The sequence below is a fragment of the Tenrec ecaudatus genome, chromosome 7, assembly GCF_050624435.1.
Source record: "Tenrec ecaudatus isolate mTenEca1 chromosome 7, mTenEca1.hap1, whole genome shotgun sequence".
NCBI classification, from domain to species: domain Eukaryota; kingdom Metazoa; phylum Chordata; class Mammalia; order Afrosoricida; family Tenrecidae; genus Tenrec; species Tenrec ecaudatus.
The window spans coordinates 130,748,776-130,767,059 of NC_134536.1; the positions used below are offsets into that span (position 1 = coordinate 130,748,776).

Below are 18,284 nucleotides of genomic sequence, written 5' to 3' on the forward strand. Positions count from 1 at the left end.
GTGGCTTGTGCAAGCCCGCGAGGGAGAGGAGTGTAGCGAGAGCCGGTGGGTGGGAAGAGACAATAGTTAGTACAGGGATAAAGACGGGGGAAGACACTCAGAGGGAGGAGCTAGAGGCAGCTTGGTGTGTGTGTGTGTGTGTGTGTGTGTGTGTGTGTGTGTGTAGAAAAAGAGATCGACACTCAGAGGGAAGAGCTAGAGGCAGTTCGTGTGTGTGTGTGTGTGTGTGTGTGTGTGTGTGTGTGTGTGTAGAAAAATAGATCAACCGACCACATATGCGGCACAGGAACTGGTGAACCCCAGCTTGAGGCTTTAAATCATCATTTGCATAGTTCTTCCTGTCACTCTTAGGATGACAAAAATACTACTACACGTGATCGAACTCAGAGGCGATTAGCAAGCGTGAGCATGCGTGACTGAGGTGCCAGCCGGAGTCTGGGTGAGAGCGGGGGAGTGGGGCAGGGCGAGCGAATGAATGCTTGCTTGAAAAAACGAGAAGGGTGCCTTGGCAAGAAACCCGTTGTGAGTGGGTCTATGAAGAGCTCGCCCCTCGCCCTGGGTCTCAGAGCCCAGAGAATTCTCCAGGTCTTTGAACACAAGATTCCCCAAACCCCACAGCAGCCTTCTGCATGGCTCTCCCAATGCCCCACCCCAGGAGACAGCACCGGTGGACTAGTTTCTGGGAGGGTTGGGCTCTGTGAACCCTCCCTGACTCGGGGGCCCCCAGACTGGGTGGAGCGGCCACCCATGCTTGAAGTTCTGGGGAAGAGGGCGGAAACAGCAGTGGGGCCACTCCCGTGATAGGCTTGGTGGGGCCCTGCGGTCTGCTGACAGTGGTGGGAGCCGCTCCCTCACTTCCCTAAATGGGCAGCTGCATGTTCAGAACCCCAGGTCACCCCCAGCCAGGCTGTCATCCCCAGCCTGGAGGCCTAGCTTTGGGTCCCCGGGGGTGCCCTGGCCCCTGAGCCTGCCCCCCACTGGATGGAGGCATGGTCCCCACATTTCTGCTGCTGCTGCTGTGGCTCCAGGGTGGCTTCTCAGGTGAGAGAATTGGGGGGTCGGGTGGGGGCGGCCTGCAATGGCTGACTTGCGGGGAGAAAGGGTGGTGCAGTAGATGGGAGCTCAGGGCTACTTCTGGTATGCCCCATCCTTGTTCCCTGGCCCGGGTGTGCTCTTGACAGTGTGTGGAGACAGGGAGAGTGGGGGGCTAGGGGGAGACCATAGCCCAGGGAGGAGGGAGGATCCGAGTCTCTGGAAAGCACAATGACTGATGCGCTCAGAGGGGCTTCTCCGTGGTAGCCCTGGCACCCAGGTTGCCGCCCCCTATGCAGCTGTCCACATGTCGGGGGTTGTTAAAACCTGCTCTCCACCTTCAGTTCAAGAGATGGCAGGGGTGGTAGGCACACAGGAACACCGTAGCCCTTGGCAAGTCACCCCACCTGGGTGCCCGAGGTCTCTCTGGAGCTGAGAATTCTGACAATCTCTGAGTTGGGGGCCATCTGTTTAGCTTTCAAGTGGTGCTCTGAAAGGATGCTACCTTACTCAAAACCTCTCCTGGGGTGGAGGCCAGGTTGGCCATGGTGGCAGATGTCCTGGGTGCCCTCCCCTTGCCTATCACAGCTCTTGGTGTCATTGAGAACACGGGGGTGTCCTGCATGGGGGAAAGGGAAGCACGTGTGAAACACCTATTTGGTCCACGGCCCTGTGCATCATCCTCACTCCCACCTGGGAAGGTGGTAAGATTATCCTCCGTTGACAAAGAAAGAAACCAAGACCCAGAGATGTTCATTCAACTGCGCCCGAAATGAGTCAATCTTAGAACCATGGCTGTCACTTGGGTTTATTTTGACTTCAGGTTGATTCTGCAAGCTCTTCCGCTCCTTCCTACTGGGGTGGTGATGTGCTTAGATGCTATCTGGTCGGCCCGACCCATAGGGACCGTATGCACAGAACACTGCCCGGTCCTGCACCATCCTCCCAAATTATCCCTGTGCGTAGACCCATTGTTGCAGCCACGATGTCAGTCCATCTCCTTGAGGAGCTTCCACTCTCTCTCTCTCTCTCTCTCTCTCTCTCTCTCTCTCTCTCTCTCTCTCTCTCTCTCTCTCTCTCTCTCTCTCTGCTGCCCCTTTCCTTTACCAAGCAGGCTGTCCTTCTCCAGGGCCTGGTCTCTCCTGACAATGTGTCCAAGGTACGTGAGACGCAGTCTTGCCATCCTTGCTTCTAAGGAGCGCTCTCTCCATACTTCTTCCAAGACTTTCTTGTGTGTCCAATTGAAGAGAAACTCTTGTCAGCAGCATGCTCTGGGGCCGACAAGGAGAGGAAGATGTGCTGAGTTTGTGGGAGCCCCAGGGCTGGAAGGGCCCCACCCCAGCTTTCCCGTTCTTTCCCTGATCCAGTCACGTTCCCCAACTCTGCTTTCTTCCCACCAGACTGGCCCACGAGGGGTGTGGGCTGCACCTGACCACGTGGCACAGAGCAGAGCACAGTGCAGACCAGCAGTGGACAGTTGTGGAGCTCTTTGGCTTGTGTACACTGTCAGTTCAAGGTGGACCTTTGGTCGGGCTGCGGTCATATTCATCAGGTGCTTTGTGGGAGAAAGATGAGTCTGTGCTCTCCCAGAAAGATGTAAAGTCTCAGAAACCCAAAAGGGCACTTCTGCTCTGTCCTGTAGTCACTATGAGCTGGAATAGACTCAATGGTAGTATGTTGGGTTTTGTTTGGGAGGCGTGCTTAATCCACAGGTTTTGTGTAAATAGAATGCTTAAAATTAAACACCATTTAGGATGAACTAAGGAGCCCTGGTGGCACACTGGTTATACCTTGGGCTGCTAACTGCAAGGTCTGCAGTTCAAAACCACCAGCTGCTCCCAAGGGAGAAAGATGGGGCTTTCTACCTCTGTAAAGAGTCGCAGACTCAAAAACCCATGGGGGCAGTTCTACCCTGTCCTAAAGGGTCACTATGAGTCAGCATGGACTCAATGGCAGTGAGTTTTGGGTAGGAGGGACAAGGGGAGTGTGTTAGTCTGGGTAGACTAGAGAAAAAAAAATCCATGGATACACATACGTGCATAAGAAAGAGATTTGCATACAAGAGGAATTGAACATTGAGACAACATCCCAACCCAATCCAGTCCAAGGCCATAAGTCCGATATTAGCCCATATGTCCAATACCAATCTATAAAGTCCTCTTCAGACTCATGAAACACATGCAATGTAGCCAAATGCAGGATGATCACAAGCCAGTGGCTAGAAAGTCTTTGGAGTGGAATTGTAAGCAACTCAGTGCTGACAGGCGTCTCTCTGTGGCTTCTCCAGCTTCTGAGGTCTGGTTGAAGCCATGTGGCTTGTCATCTACATTGTCTCCCAGGAGTGGCAGAGAGAGAGCGAGCGAGCGAGCGAGAGAGAGAGAGAGAGAGAGAGAGAGAGAGAAACAGGTCTTCCACCTCCAAGGAGGAAGAAACAGATTTCCCAGAATTCTCAGGAGAAGGCCGTGCCCACAGTAGCCTCATTGGCTATCTCCAGATTGACAGCCTAGACTCCACCCCTACACTCTTAATCCTCAAATTGACACCAGATTCGGTGAGCACCACAGGGAGGTCTGGTGGCCATGTGGCAAAGTGCTTGGCTGGTAACCACAGAGATCATTGGCACAAACCCTCCCTGGAGAAGGATGTGGCCGTTGGTTTCTGTAAAGCTTCACAGCCTGGGAAACCCTAGGGCAGCGGTTCTCAACCTTCCTCATGCCGCAGCCCTTTCATACAGTTCCTCATGTGGTGGTGACCCCCAGCCATAAAATTATTTTCATTGCTGCATCATAACTGTACCTTTGCTACCGTTATGAATCGGGCGACCCCTGTGAAAGGTGGCAAAGCACAGGTTGAGAATCGCTGCCCTACAGGATCATTCTACTCTGTCCTATGAGCTCTCTATGAGTCAGGATCGACTCAATTATTATGTTTTTCTTTTACTTTTGGTTTGCCCAATATCTATGGTGACACAACGGTTAAGTGCTCAGCTGCAAACCAAAAGGATGGTGGTTGGGAAACCGCACACAACTCACCCCCTCCCTGCGTCCCCCCCACCCCACCCCCACACACACCGCTGGAGGTTCCAGGGGAGAAAGGCCTGCTTTTGAAGAGATTGATTTTAGAGTTGCGTGCTCTTGAGTTGATTTTTAAAATAAATCCAAAGATTTTACTTTTAAATCATTAAACAGACCCATTGCTATCATGTCAATTCTAACTCAGCCACCCTGGAGGACAAGATAAACCTGCTCCATAGAGCTTCCAAAGCTGTGCTCTTGACAAGAGCAAACTGCCATGTCTTTTCTCCGGTAGCCCTTTTGGGGTAGTGGATTACACTTTGGGCTGCTAACCCCAAGGTCAGTAGTTCAAAACCATCAGTTACTCTTGGGTAGAAAGATGAGGTTTCCTACTCCCATAAAGAGTGACAGTCTCAGAAGCCGGCTGTGTCTGTTCTACCCTGTCCTATAGGATCACTATGAGAGGAAATTGACTTGAGGGCATTGAGCTTGGAGTTTGTCAGTGAAGACAATGGTGGGCTTGAACTACTGACCTTTTTGTTATCAGACGAGTGCTTTAGCCCATTGTGCTTCCCAAGGCCCACTCCATAAAGATTACAGCCTAGAAAATCCTATGGAGGGAGACCCGCCAGAGCCCCATGATGCTTCCACCGCCATTGGATCCACAGGACTCTGCACCCACCGACCTGTGCTCCTCCTGCGTCCCCCATCCTGGCGCGTGGCTGCATATAAAGCGGGCCGTCTCGGAAGCGGGGTGAGAAGACTGAGGAGTGGAGCACATGTTCTTTTATCCCGAGACCCCTCTTCATGGAACCCCCTCGATCCAGGTGACAGGTGTGCAACAGCAGAACCGTGAGTGGGAACATGAGCAGAGCATTCAAGGAGTCCACACGTGTCTGCCAGCTTGTCACATTGCGGTGTCTTGTGTGTTGCTGTGCTGCTGGGAGCGCTGTCCGTGGTATTTCCAAGGCCAGCAGGGTCACCCAGCGTGAACAGGTTCAGCGGAGCTTCCAGACTAAGGACAGACCATGAAGAAGGACTCGGATCCTCACTCCGGAGGAAGAAGTCGCCGAAAACTTTATGCATAGCTTGTAAACATTGTCAGGTACAGAAGACCTGAGGACTGGAAACAGAACATTGAGGTAGAGCCAGAGGACAGGCCTCTCCGGTCAGAGGGCACTTGAAATGTGACTGAGCAGGAGCTGCTTTCTCGAGTGGAATGGACCATGGTGACATGCCTGGTGTAAAGCCCGTGGGATCAAAGACTGATGAAGAATTGACACATTGGTATTGTGGCACTGGAGGAGAATGTTGAAAGTGCACACCCATCTGTCCTGGAAGAAATATGGCCAGAGTACCCCTTAGCTAGAGCAGCGTTTCTCAACCTGTGGATGGCAACCCCTTTGGGGGTTGAATGACCCTTTCACAGGGTTGCCTGATTCATAACAGGAGCAAAATGACAGTGATGAAGGAGCCACGAAAATCGATTTATGGTTGGGGCATCGCCACAACATGAGGAACTGTATTAAGGACCACGGCATTAGGAAGGTTGAGAACCACTGCCTTAGAGGCAAGGATGGTGAGATTTCATCTCACATACTTTGGACATGGTGTCAGGAGAGACAGGCCCTGGAGAAGGGCATCCTGCTTGGTAAAGTGGAGGGGCAGTGGAAAAAAAGGACAGCCCTCAATGCGATAGACAGACACCATGGCTGCAATAATGGGCTCAGGCACAGGGGCACTCGTGAGGCTGGCGCAGCACCGGGCAGGGTTACCTTCTGTTGTGGGCATAGGGGTCGTTACGGATCGGAGACCACTCAAGGCACCGAAAAACAACATGAAAGAGGCACATTGTCTCCCCCCGTGACCAGGGAGACTGGCGCCCTCAGGTCCTTCCGCTGGGCCTACTTCCTGTATCTCAGCATTAAGTCGCCTAGCTTTGAACTCTGTCTGTGAACACTAATTAGTGTTCTTTTAGGTTTCATGCTTTTATGGGGTATGATTTAGCAGGTTATTTTTTGGTTCTGAGCACTCTCAAAATATTTCTCCATTCAAATGAATGGTAATTTCTTCTTTGCTTTACAAAATGTTTCACAGAAATACTCCTTCCGATAGTGGGGGAAACCTACTACATCAAAAGTATTGCAATTATTTTCTGCAGTGTCATGGCTCACAATTGACTTTATTAGTGACCTTTTAATAAGGAGAAATTCTCCTTTTGAATGTAGTCCAATTTATTAAGATGTTTCTTAATGACGGGTACTTCATGTGTTCTGTGTTTGACAACTTTTCCCATCTCATTTCTTCCCAAATGTTCTTGTGTTTTTTTAACCCTTGACGCTCAGATCTGTAAGCTGCTTCTGTGTTAGTGTTGTCACAGATTACATCTGCGTGGATATCTTTCTAGACTTGCTGTTCTGGTCTCCGATCCATTTGTTTAGATTTGCATCAGCCTAACAGCATCGTAATTCTCACAGGTTTACTCCACTTTTGTTTCGGGTTTTTAGGATTGCCTTAGCTAACCTTGGTCCTGTGCATTTTCTATGAATTTCAGAATACCTTTCTTAAATATTGATTTTAACAATCGATAGCCTAAAAACCTTCTACCACCAATTTAAAAAAGAAGAAGGTCCTATGGGGAAATTCTATCCTGTCACACGGATAGATCAAATCAACTTGAGGGTCCTAAACAGCAGTAGTGAACTTATTTATGATACACCTAACCAGTCTTCCCTTTTCTCAAAGAATTGAATTTGCTTATCTTCCCAAAGCACCTAAGTTTCTGGCGCTCTAAAGTTTCTCGACTTAGTGATTTGCATGGTATCTTTGTCTCATTAAAGGCAAGGAAGTCCTCTTTCTCCCTCAGCAGACTAGAACTCCCAAAACCTGCAGGAATACTGTCTTCCGCATCCGGCTGGGAACTCCCAGCAGGCGGGATCTGTGACTCTTCCAAAAGACTGGGACCCCTTCAGTGTAGGGTTATTACCCACCTCCACCACCTCCTCCCTCCGCACCTCCTGCCTGACTGGGACTGCCTTAGGGCTGGGCTGTGTCCCCACCCTCAGACCACAAACCACCAACTGCAGGGCAACAGCCACGCCTCCCCCCTTCACCACCAGTTGTGGGTTTCAAAACACCTCCTTCCTCCTCTCTTGCCAGCCCTTGCTCAACCCGGCGTGTCTCCCCAGGTCCCCCGGTGCAGAACACGTACACCCGAGTGCAGCACCTGGAGGGGGAGACGCTGTCTGTGCAGTGTCACTACAAGAACCACAAGAACCGCGTGGACGGCAAGGTTTGGTGCAGAGTCAGGAGGAACCGATGCGAGGCTGGGTTCACCCGCGTCTGGGCGCAGCAGCCTCATTACCTGCTGGAGGACGATGCTCAGGCCAAGGTGGTCACCATCACCATGGCAGCGCTCAGGCGCCAGGACTCGGGCCGGTACTGGTGCATGCGGAACAGTTCCCAGATCCTCTACCCCTTGATGGGCATCCAGCTGGAGGTGTATCCAGGTGAGTGGGCCTGGGACGGGCGGGCCGTCCTCCCTGCCCTGCCCGGCCCTCCTCCAGCCACATGGAAGCGCCCTGCTTAGCTCGGGCGTAAGCATAGGAGGAGGAAGAATGGATACCAACCACGACGCACCTTAGGGTCTCCAGAAGTCTTCTCGACATCCTCTGATGGGGTCTTAGATTAGACATGATCGTCACCATGTTGTAAGCGGAGAAAGGGAGATGGCTCAGGGTCATAAGCTGGCGCATGGCAGAGCTGGGATTCGAACTCAGACCTCTCTTGCTCTGTTTGATGCCGCCGTCCGCTCCGCATATAGTTTTATCGAAATGTCACCACGTGCCAGGCACCGTTCTAGGCTCTGAGCCAGCAGGGATGGCACCGTTCTGGCCTGTAGAATATGGCAGGCCATCGCACACCACGAGGGGAGCACTCCAGGATGAGGTTCAATAAATGTTCTTCAGGAAAGAAGACAGCACGTGGGGCGTGAGAGAGGGACTCAGGGGTGGGGCCGGTAACTGGAGTACCACGGATGAGAGAAATGCTTTCCTGGGCAGAGACCATCACAGAGATCCTGAATGAGCTCTGTCCAAGTCCGGGTGCTCGAAGGGCATGCTGGGGGAGGAGAGGGTGAGTGCAGAGGTCCTGAGGTGAGAAGTCAGGGCGCATGAGGATGGCTGGTCTGGATTGAATGTGGCGGGGCTGATAGGAGAAGAGACTGGAAAGCCAGTGGCTCTGGAGCTGATGACATGAGCACCCCCCTCCCCAAAGAAACACGTTACCGCCTAGTTTGTCTCGTAGAGACCCCAGGAGACTCACAGCTCCTGGACCGTCCTCTCTCTTCCATCGCCCCAGCCCCAGGCTTCTCCCAGGGAGTGGGGCAGAGGACAGCAGTAACAATGCAGGTGTCTCTCGGGAAGCCTCAGGGAAGGTGTCTGGCCCTCACCTACGGCAGCTTTTTCAAATTTGGGATCTTTGGTGCTTTCTTGCCTTCACCAAAAAAACACTTTTTTTGTGTGTGTGTGTGGGGGGATGGGTTCACCAATTACAGAGCAACTGGAAAAGTCCTGGCTCAGCATCATAGTGCAGGCTGGCAGGAATAAGAAGGGTCCTCAAAGTGTTGAGAGAGAGAGAGGAATGGGGTGAGGGGGGCATTCACTGGGCACAGGTGGCCTGACAAGAAAGGCTTAAACCCTTGTAAAAGTTCTCCCTCCTTCGGAGGAGCTGGGTGCTCCAGTGGTTGGCACACACCACTGCTCAGGGGGCAGGCTGGGTGTTCTAATCCACCCAGAGGGCTCCGTGGAAGGCAGGCCAGAGTAGCTCTTTCAGAAATTTCAGCCCAGGAGAAGTGAGCACCCCGTTCTGCTCCGACCCACTCGGAGTCACCAGCATCGGCATGGACTACACGGCAACTGGCCTTTCGGTTTTCTTCTTTCCTGGGCCCACTTCTCCCTGACCTCACCTGCTGGCCAAATCCATTCCTAGTCACTCAGCCAAGCAGAATCCAGGCCTAAGGGCAAGGAGGCATGAAGCAGACAGGTACCCACCCTGACATCCGGACGACTGTTCCCGCTCCCAGGCGCCACAATGATCTAATAAGGTTCCTTCCTCTCTGGCTCCACAGCGCCCACCACGGAGAGACACGTTCCTCTGACCCGTCTGCCCAAAGGCCTGGAGAGTGCGGTCGTTTTGACAAAGGGCCGAGCCTCCACTGCTGACCCAGACACATCATTCACCTCCACCGTGACCGTGCTCACCCCTGGACTTCTCACCCTGGCCAGACCCTTACCCTCCACCGCCCCAGGGACCACTGGACAGACCCCCGTGGCAGGCCACAGCTTCCCTGACACCGCCTCCACCACCAGGGGACACAGTAGGCAGACGGAGCCCTGGAGAGCAACCGCCTCTCCCAGCAATTCCCAGGGCCCCTCTGTCGGTCCAGCACCCATCGCCACCCCATCTGGCCCACCACGCACCAACTTACCCACCTCCACCACGTCTGGCTCCCCACGCACCAGCTTACCCACCACCACGGGAATCCTCCTCTACAAGTTACCTCCCATCAGGTAGCTGGGGCCGTGGGCCAGGGGCTGGGAGACACTTGGCCAGATACAGCGCTGGTTCTTGGGTGCCTAGCAGACCTCAAGGTGCAAAAGGCTCCCCTCCCCCTGGGCCAATGGCTGCATGGGGAGGAGGGTGAGAAGTGGGAGGCTGGACACTGGGGTGGAGGATGCACTTGGAAGGATGGTCGTGGGCATGAGGACAGATAGGCACTGGGAAGAGTCTGGGGGCCAGGACCAGGCTGAAGAAGTGGGGGATAAGCCCGTGGTGGGTGGCGAGTTGATTCTGCCGCACAGTCACCTCGTGTGTGTCAGGGCAGAACCATGCCCCGAGCCCGCAGCTGGTTTTCTGGAAGTGTGTCCCCAGGCATTTCCTGCAACGTGCCTTCAATGGCCTCGAACCTCCAGCCTTGTTTGGTTAGCAGCCTGGTGCATTCACCATGTGCACCCTCAAGGCCTCCCTATGGGAAATGAGAGGCTCCATGTAGGTTCGACCAGAGGCAGGCGCTGGGGTTCATGTGCCTATTGTTTTTAGGGGGGTGGGGAGGGAGGAAGGATGGGGAGTGGGGAAGGGTAGCTGGGAAGCGGAGGTGGTCAACGTCAACGGTGCTGACAAGAGCTACGCCCACTATGGGGACCCTGGGACCCGCTGACCACACCGCTGTCGTTGGTGGTCCCCTGGAGGGCAAGGGAGCTGGGGTGTTAATCCGCCAACCCCCGGTGGTCCCTGGCAAGGGACTGCCTGCCCATGGGTAGCAAAGAGGAGTCCAAGGACATGAGAGGTGCAGGGCGCTGGGGTGGGCGGAAGTGATAGAAGGGATGGGGCCAGGCTTCGAAGGGACATCCACAGTCTCTGCACCACAGAGACCAGCGGGGAGAGGCAGCCTCCATCCCTGGGAGGATAGCAAGGCCCTTAGAGGCGCTCCAACACACCTTCTTCCCAGCCCATTTGGGGACCTACCAGAGGGAGGAGATGAGGTGAAGAGGTGCTGCTCTCTGCTGGGAACCTTAGGGAATGACACCCCCCCTTCCTTTCCGCCCACTTCGTCCCCTGAGCTCTGAGAGCCTCACATCCTGCCCCAGAGCTGGGTCCCCATGGAGGAGAGGTCATCTCCCTGGGCGGGAAGAACTATGAGTGGCCCCAGCCTGCCTCCTCCAGGGTGGCCTGGGTCAGGGTGGGGCGCGTGAGCTCACCTCCTCCCATTGTCGCCTCTCCTCAGGCACAAGGACTTCGACCCCACTGTGCTGGCAGTAGCCCTGGCCTTCGTCCCCGTGCTCGTGCTGGCCATCATCTTCTTTGGGGTGTGGAAGAGGAGGAGACGCGTGGGCAGTGAGTGTAGCCCCTTCCCGACGGAGCGCAGGGACTGTACCTGTGACTGCAGGCTTCCGGCCAGTGGCATTCCCCAGGAGGACGGAGAGGACACCCAGCCAGGGAAGGACACCCAGCCAGGGAGGAGGGACGGCACCACACACCCCCAAGGGGGTGGCCTGGAGAGAGCCAGGGGACAAAGCCAGGCCTGTGGCTGGGACTGGGAAGCCCGGGAGCAGGAAGAGGCATGACCCTGGTTTCTCTCTCTCCCTGCCCTGTAGGGTACAGCGTGTACAGTGGTCCTGCTAGGCCCTGGACGGACACACCCAGACCAGAGCCCCTGTGGAAGTTGACTTGGTCTGACATGACCTAGCTGGGGAGAGGGGGCGCTCCTCCCAGAGGCCCCCGGGAGTCCAGAGGAGGGGTGATGACGGGGACCTGTCTGGCCTGGAGTGAGACTGGGGTGTGAGAATGTGCCCCATTGCCGGGTGCTGGACTCAGGCCTTCCCAGAAACTTGGGCTGCAGTTCCAGGAGCCAGTTGCCCGGCCTCTTCTGGGCCCTGAGTAGCGTATGTGTGTTGGGGGCTGCCAGGAATCTGGAGAGGGGCTCAGAGCAGAGGGCTTGGGCAGGACGTCCTGTGGAAGTCACTGAGAGGATCCTGCTTCGAGTCGCAGCCCCCTCCAGGCCTATGGTGGGCCCAGAGACCTTGAGTGGTCTGTTTGGCAGGCAGAGCCTGCGTACTCAGCCTTAGAGCCGCTTCCTGTCAAGCAAAGAGAAGGGAGCAGTGGGCAGCTGGAGTGGCCCTCTGCCCACCTGGGCCACCAGGAGCCTGGGGAAAAAAGAGTCAGGCTCATGAGCCCCCGAGACTGCAGGTATCCCATGGGCAACACCTGGGAGGAGGGACAGACTAGGTACTAGGGCTGCAGAATGGGGGCAGTCAGGGAGCCCCAATTTTCCGGCAGCTTGTCCCACATCTCCCACAGCTGCCACCTGCTCATTGCCCCTCCCTGGAGAGCCACCCTCCCCCCACTGCCCCACCCCAGGGGCGGGCTCAGTGTCCTCTGGGGAGGGAAAACCCACTTAGGACACAGCTGAAATCACTATAGCTAGTCACATGCTGGAGGGCTGGTGCAGGTCGGGGCAGGGAGGATGAGACCCCAGGACCCTCTGGCCTGGGGCCCAGTGGCTGAAGAATCTGTCCCTGCTCCCACTGACTCATGTGGTTCAGACTCTCCCACTACTGCCCAGACCACAGACCGGATAACAGGCAAAGGCTGGGGAGCATGGACAGGACGCTCCCCGGGAGAGGTCTGGCTTGAGCAACTGGGATAGAGATGACCACTCCACTCTCAGCCGGGGATCAAGGGCTTCCCAGGTGGGAGGCCATGAGAGTGCCTCACCTGGGGCACTCCAGGACCAAAGTGGGCAGAGAGGAAGCTGCCCTGGGAACAGCAAGGAGGAGGTATTTCTTCCTGGCATCCAGGAGAGGGCAGTAGGAGGGAAAGAGCCAAGTGAGGAACTGCAACATCTGGTGCGGGACTCAAGGACATTGGTGGCCACCAGCTAACAGCGCACTGAGGAGCCTCCTTCCCCATCAGGAGGGTGTGTCGCTGGGACAGGTGACTGGGGTCAGCGGAGGAGCTCACCTCAATTGCCATCACTGCCTGCAGCCTGGCCAGCATGCAGGAGAGATGGCCGATTGGAGAGCCCTGGACTGAGTGAGCGGGCCCCGGTGGGACCCCCAGCGATTCATGAACCCTTTCTGAGCCTCATGTCTCTCCCTGGGAAGGGGACCACTCCTTCCTACCTCTCAAGACCGGTGTCGGGATAAGACAAAATAACAGAACTGTGCACCAAAGCAAATGCCTCCCAGGGGTCATTCTTCAGGGTCTTGGCCGCTTCTTTCAGCCCCTGCTCTGCAGGATCCTAGTCCCCCGAGTTGTTCTCTCCCCACCCATGTTCCCCTCTCACTTTGCACTGTCGGGGGCCCTCAACCACAGCCCCTTGGGGGAGGAGGGCCCGGGGTGGGTAAGGCCTGGGTTTGAATTAGTAGCTCAGCCCTCGCCTCTGCGTGACCTCTCAGGACCTGCTTTCTCAGGTGAACCCAGAAGTCCCTTCACCACTTCCCTGGTGGTTGGGGGATGGGGTGTGCAGGCTGCACGCAGCCACATGGGACCGGACGAGCAGAGACACACGCATGAGACTTGCACACATCCATGTGGGTGCCGGCAGCCAGCGAGCACGAGGTCTACCCTCTCGGTGTCCTCTGGGACAAAGTCCACATGATGGGTTGTGTGTTGAGCCGCCCGGGGCCATGACGCAGGAATGATGGCCATTGGCCCAGATGCCGGGGGTAGTGAGGACAGAAGCCGTTGACCTCCAATCCCCCTTCCACATAGGGAAGGGACGCCAATGGTGCTGCGGGTTACACCTTGGGCTGCTGATTGCCAGGCTGATGGTGAAGGCTGGGGAGTATGGACAGGACTCGCCGCCCGCAGAGATCTGTGTCTCTGGAGGCTTCAAATCCACCAGCTATCGCTCAGCAGACAGCGAGGCTCTGCTTCCAGGAAGATGTGCCGACTCCACAGCCCCACGGAGCCCTTCTACTCTGTCCCACGGGGTCCTTGTGAGTCAGAGTCAACTCAATAGCAATGAATTTGGGGTGGAATACAACTTCAGCTGCAGGGAGCCACCTCGCCAAGGTCAGAGACCCCTATCCAGGGCTTCCTGTACCCCCCTGACTGTGGCATACGGCAGGAAGGACCCACACCTGCTTGCCAACCCTGAGCTGTTTGGAAGGATCATCTGTCTCATTTCTAGAATAGCTCATCAGGTGACCCAAGCTTCTTCTTAATCTTCTTTGCTTTAACTAACAACTCTATGTTCTCCTGGTTCGGGGGGCTACAAGTCAGGCACCAGGGTGCTGGCTTGAGAGGGCAAGGCTCTCTCTCTGTCTGCTCTGCAGGACGGGCCTTAGCTTTTTGAGATTTTCTGTTCCTGGGGGGTCTTTTTGTGGCTGAGCAGCTCTCATCCCCCTACCCCTCCCGGCTCCCTTGTTTATTCCCTTGCCTGTCTCTAAAGCAGTGGTTCCCAACCTTCCTAAGGTCTTAACCCTTTCATACAGTTCTTCATGTGGTGGTGACGCTCCAACCCTAAAATTATTTTCGTTGCAATTTCATCACTGTCATTTGCGCTGTTATGGATCAGAGGGCCCATGGGAAAGGATGGTTCAAACCCCAAAGGGGCTGCGACCCACAGATTGAGAACCACTGCTCTCATGAGCATGTCATGTGCATATCACAGGCTGCTGATAAGACTTCCTCCAATCCTGACACCGCCTTCCTCTACATAGAATCCGCAAGGATTGAACACGTATGGTGGTGAGAGGACACAACCCCGACGTACCCCTTTCTTGACTTTAAACTACATAGTTCCCTTGTTCTGATCCAGTTGCGTATAGGTTCCACAGGAGCACAATGTGGTGTTCTGAAATGCCCATTCTTCTCAAGGCTATCCGTCATGTGTGATGATCCACACACAGTCAAATAAAGCACACACTGCACAGTCAATAAAACGCAGGTAAACATCCCCTCCCCCCATACTATTTGGGTATCTACGTAGAGGATACAGTCCTGCTTGCTCGAAGCCCTTGCTGTTGAAGAGCAATGGAAAGAAGACAAGCAATCCTCACCACTGATGCACAGGTAACATCCTGGCAAATGGAGAAGAGAGTGAAGGATTCAGTCTTGCTTGGGCCCAAAATTAATGATTGTGGAAGTGGCAGTCAAGAGATTAAAAGATGCCCTGCCATGGGTCAATCTGCTGCGCAAGACCTCGTTAGAGTTTTGAAAAACAAAGATGTTTGTGTTAGTCTGGGTACGTTCAAGAAACAAATCCACAGATTTGTATAAGAGAGAGTTTTATATAAAGGTTAAGTGCGCATCAAGAAAACATCCCAACTCAGTGCTGCCCAAGCTCACAGGTCCAACATTAACCCAATAACCCAAATATCCAACACCAATCCACAAAGTCCTCTTCCGGCAAAGGACATTTATGTAGGTCTAGATAAAGACATGTACATATGCAAATATATTTATATGAGGATGGGGAAATAGATCTATGTGCCTATATTTATGGGTTTAGTATTAAGGTAGCAGAAGGACATTGGGCCTCCACTCAAGTACTCCCTCAATGCAAGAATACTTTCTTCTATTAAATTGGCATTCTATGATGCTCACCTTCCCAACACAACTGCTGAAGACAAAGCGGGTGAATAAGCAAATGTGGTGAAGAAAGCTGATGGTGCCCGGCTATCAAAAGATATAGCTTCTGGGGTCTTAAAAGCTTGAAGGTAAATAAGTGGCCATCTAGCTCAGAAGCAACAAAGCCCACATGGAAGAACACACCCAGCCTGTGTGATCACGAGGTGCTAAAGGGATCAGTTATCAGGCATCAAAGAACAAAAAGTCATATCATTGGGTGCACACCTCCATGATACAATCAATCATTGAAGGCAAATGGGTGCATAAGCAAATGTGGTAAAGAAAGCTGATGGTGCCCAGCTATCAAAAGGTATAGCTTCTGGGGTCTTAAAGGCTTGAAGATAAAGAAGCGGCCATCTAGCTCAGAAGCAACAAAGCCCACATGGAAGAAGCACACCAGCCTGTGGGATCACGAGGTGTTGAAGGGATCAGGAATAAAGCATCATCAGAACAAAAAAAATCTTATCATAGTGAATGAGTCGGGGAGTGCAGAGTGGAGGCCCAAAGCCCATTTGTCGGCCACTGGAGATCCCTTTGCAGAAGAGTCTCAGGGGAAGAGACAAGCCAGTCAAGGTGTGATGTAGCAACGAAGAAAAATACAACTTTCTTCTAGTTCCTAAATGCTCCGCCTCCCTAACTATCATGATTCAAATTCTACCTTGCAAGTCTGGCTAGACCAGAGGATGTACACTGGTACAGATAGGAACTGGAAGCACAGGAAATCCAGGGCAATGATCCCTTCAGGACCAGTGGTGTGAGTGATGATACTGGGAGGGTAGAGGGAGAGTGAGTTGGAAAGAGGGAACTGATTACAAGGATCTACATGTGACCTCCTCCCTGGGGGACATACAACAGAAAAGTGGGTGAAGGGAAACATTGAACAGTGTACGATATGACAAAATAATAATTTATAAATTATCAAGGATTCATGAGGGAGGGGGAGCTGGGAGGGAGGGGAAAAATGAGAACCTGATGCCAGGGGCTTAAGTGGAGAGCAAATGTTTTGAGAATGATGAGGGCAATGAATGTATAGATGTGCTTGACACAGTGTATATATGGATTGTGATAAGAGTTGTATATGAGCCCCTAATAAAATGATTAACAAAAACAAAACTACAACAAAAAAACAAAGTCCTCTTCCATCTCACAAAACAGATGCAATGATGCTGACTGCAGGAGGAAAGCCGAGTCAGTGAATGTGTAAGCATCTCAGCGCTTGCAGGGGTCTCCACACGGGTGCTCCAGCACCCAGGCCTGAGTCAGGGTAGGTCCATGTGGCATCTCGTTGAGGATATCCTGCAGGAAGTGAGCCTTGCCAGCTGAAGTAGGGAAGTGGCTAAGGCAGCTGTACCCTGGTCCGACCATCAGAAAGCAAGACACCCGAGAACTCAAAAGGCGAGGCTCACTGAACCATTTATCTCTCTGCCCTTCAATCAACCCCACTTGTGCTTATCGGCCAGGTGGGCACAATAAACTAACTACCTCAATGTTACTATGCGGATTGAGGTGCACCTGACCAAGCCACGGGCTTGTCAGTCCCCTGCTAGGCATGGGCAGGCTGGGAACTCATTAAGGAAGACCAAAGAAGAGATGTGCTTGAAGGGCGTTGCTGGTGGAGACCTTGGAAAGTACCACGGGCTGCCAAGAGAACACATAAAGATGACCTGGAGGGAGTACAGCCAGAATGCTCCTCTGAGGCAAGGGTGGTGAGACTTGATCTCACGTGTTCTGGACATGGTGTCAGCAGAGAGCCGTCCCCGGGAAAGGACATCATGCTTGGTAAAGCAGAAGAGCAGCAAAGCAGAGGAAGGCCCCAAGTAGATGGCTGGTCACCGTGGCTGCAGCCATGGGGCCAAGCGTAGGCACGATGGTGAGGCTGGCGCAGGAGTGGGCAGGGTTTCCTTCTGACCCACACAGGGTCACTATGAGTCGGAACAGGCTCAATGACACCTAACAGTAAACATCAGCACACTTCCGAAGCGAAGAGCTCAGTCTATGCCCTGGACCAATCCTGCCTCGGGCACCTAGCAAAGGCAACCCAATTCCAAAGACGATGATAATCACAGGCAAAGAGGTTCAAACTTACACCACTTTATTTTTATTTCCGGGCGGGGGGGGTGTGTGTGTGTACAATTCAACTCCCACGTCCTACACCTCCGCCACCCAAATCCATGTCTTCGCCTTACACACCATACATTCGCCCCATCTCATCAACCCCAAAGGCTGACCTCAGTGTTTTCCCCCAAACCTTTATATTGGGCGCTAATACACAGAGCGTATCCGTCTGTCAAGCAGGATTGTGCAGTGGTTACCACAACGTACCAGTTTCAACACATTGGCTTCCTTCTTGAACTCCGGGATTTCAGCTCCCCTGTACCGAACCCCCTTACACCGTACGCCCTAGGAGCCCTTGTGCTACGTGCTGACTCTACAGGTTCATCAATCCTGGGTTTCACATACTGGAAAGCAGAAAAACATTTCATCAACATTCAAGAGGGTTTCCCCCAGTGACAGAATACATCTGAGGTAAACCTCAATAGGAGAAAAAAGAAACAGAGAGAGAGAGAGAGAGAGAGAGAGAGAGAGAGAGAGAGAGAGAGAGAGAGAGAGAGAGAGAGAGAGAGAGAGAGAGAGAGAATGAATGGATGGAGGCTTATTTCCTGTGTCAATCTCACAAACCTGTCATGGACTTCCACTGTCACCCAGGATCGCACAGTGTATAAACTCTGATACTATTCCCTCCTTCAGCTTCGGATTATACGATTTACCATCCTTCAGTCACTGATGTTGGCGCGCTTCTCCCTTGTGGACTTAGTTGACATCTCAAGGAGATGGCTGCTTATTTAGAAACAAGCCTTTAAGACCCCAGATGCTATTCTGTCTTGAGAGACGGACACCATCCTATTTCTTCACCACACTTTGCTGTGACACCCGTATCTTCTATGTGTCCTTCTTGTGGGCATGTATGGAGCAGGGCCATGAGATAAAAATTAATTGTCCTAAGTTGGAGCTAGGATTTAGAGTGAGCCCAAACCCATTCCTGGGTCTAGTTTTTTTTAATCTGCCTGTGGCTCCCTTTAGGGACCCCCTCTGTTAATTTAT

The 18,284-nt window shown here is 53.4% G+C and overlaps 1 protein-coding gene across 1 annotated transcript; it reads left to right on the forward strand.

Moving 5' to 3' along the window:
* Window positions 1-989: 989 nt before the first annotated feature.
* On the forward strand, window positions 990-11,292 carry TREML2 (triggering receptor expressed on myeloid cells like 2). Its single transcript, XM_075553792.1, has 5 exons — window positions 990-1,041; window positions 7,235-7,555; window positions 9,175-9,616; window positions 10,831-10,940; window positions 11,201-11,292. The coding sequence occupies exons 1-5, from the start codon at window positions 990-992 to the stop codon at window positions 11,290-11,292; spliced, it is 1,017 nt and encodes a 338-aa protein (XP_075409907.1).
* Window positions 11,293-18,284: the final 6,992 nt, after the last annotated feature.

What these genes read in the sequence shown, in the direction of transcription:
- TREML2 (XM_075553792.1), top strand. Translation starts at nt 990, where the DNA reads ATGGTCCCCACATTTCTGCTGCTGCTGCTGTGGCTCCAGGGTGGCTTC. An exon ending in TACAAGTTACCTCCCATCAG is followed by an intron (nt 9,617 to 10,830) that starts GTAGCTGGGGCC and finishes GCCTCTCCTCAG; the next exon opens with GCACAAGGACTTCGACCCCA. An exon ending in GAGGAGGAGACGCGTGGGCA is followed by an intron (nt 10,941 to 11,200) that starts GTGAGTGTAGCC and finishes CCTGCCCTGTAG; the next exon opens with GGTACAGCGTGTACAGTGGT.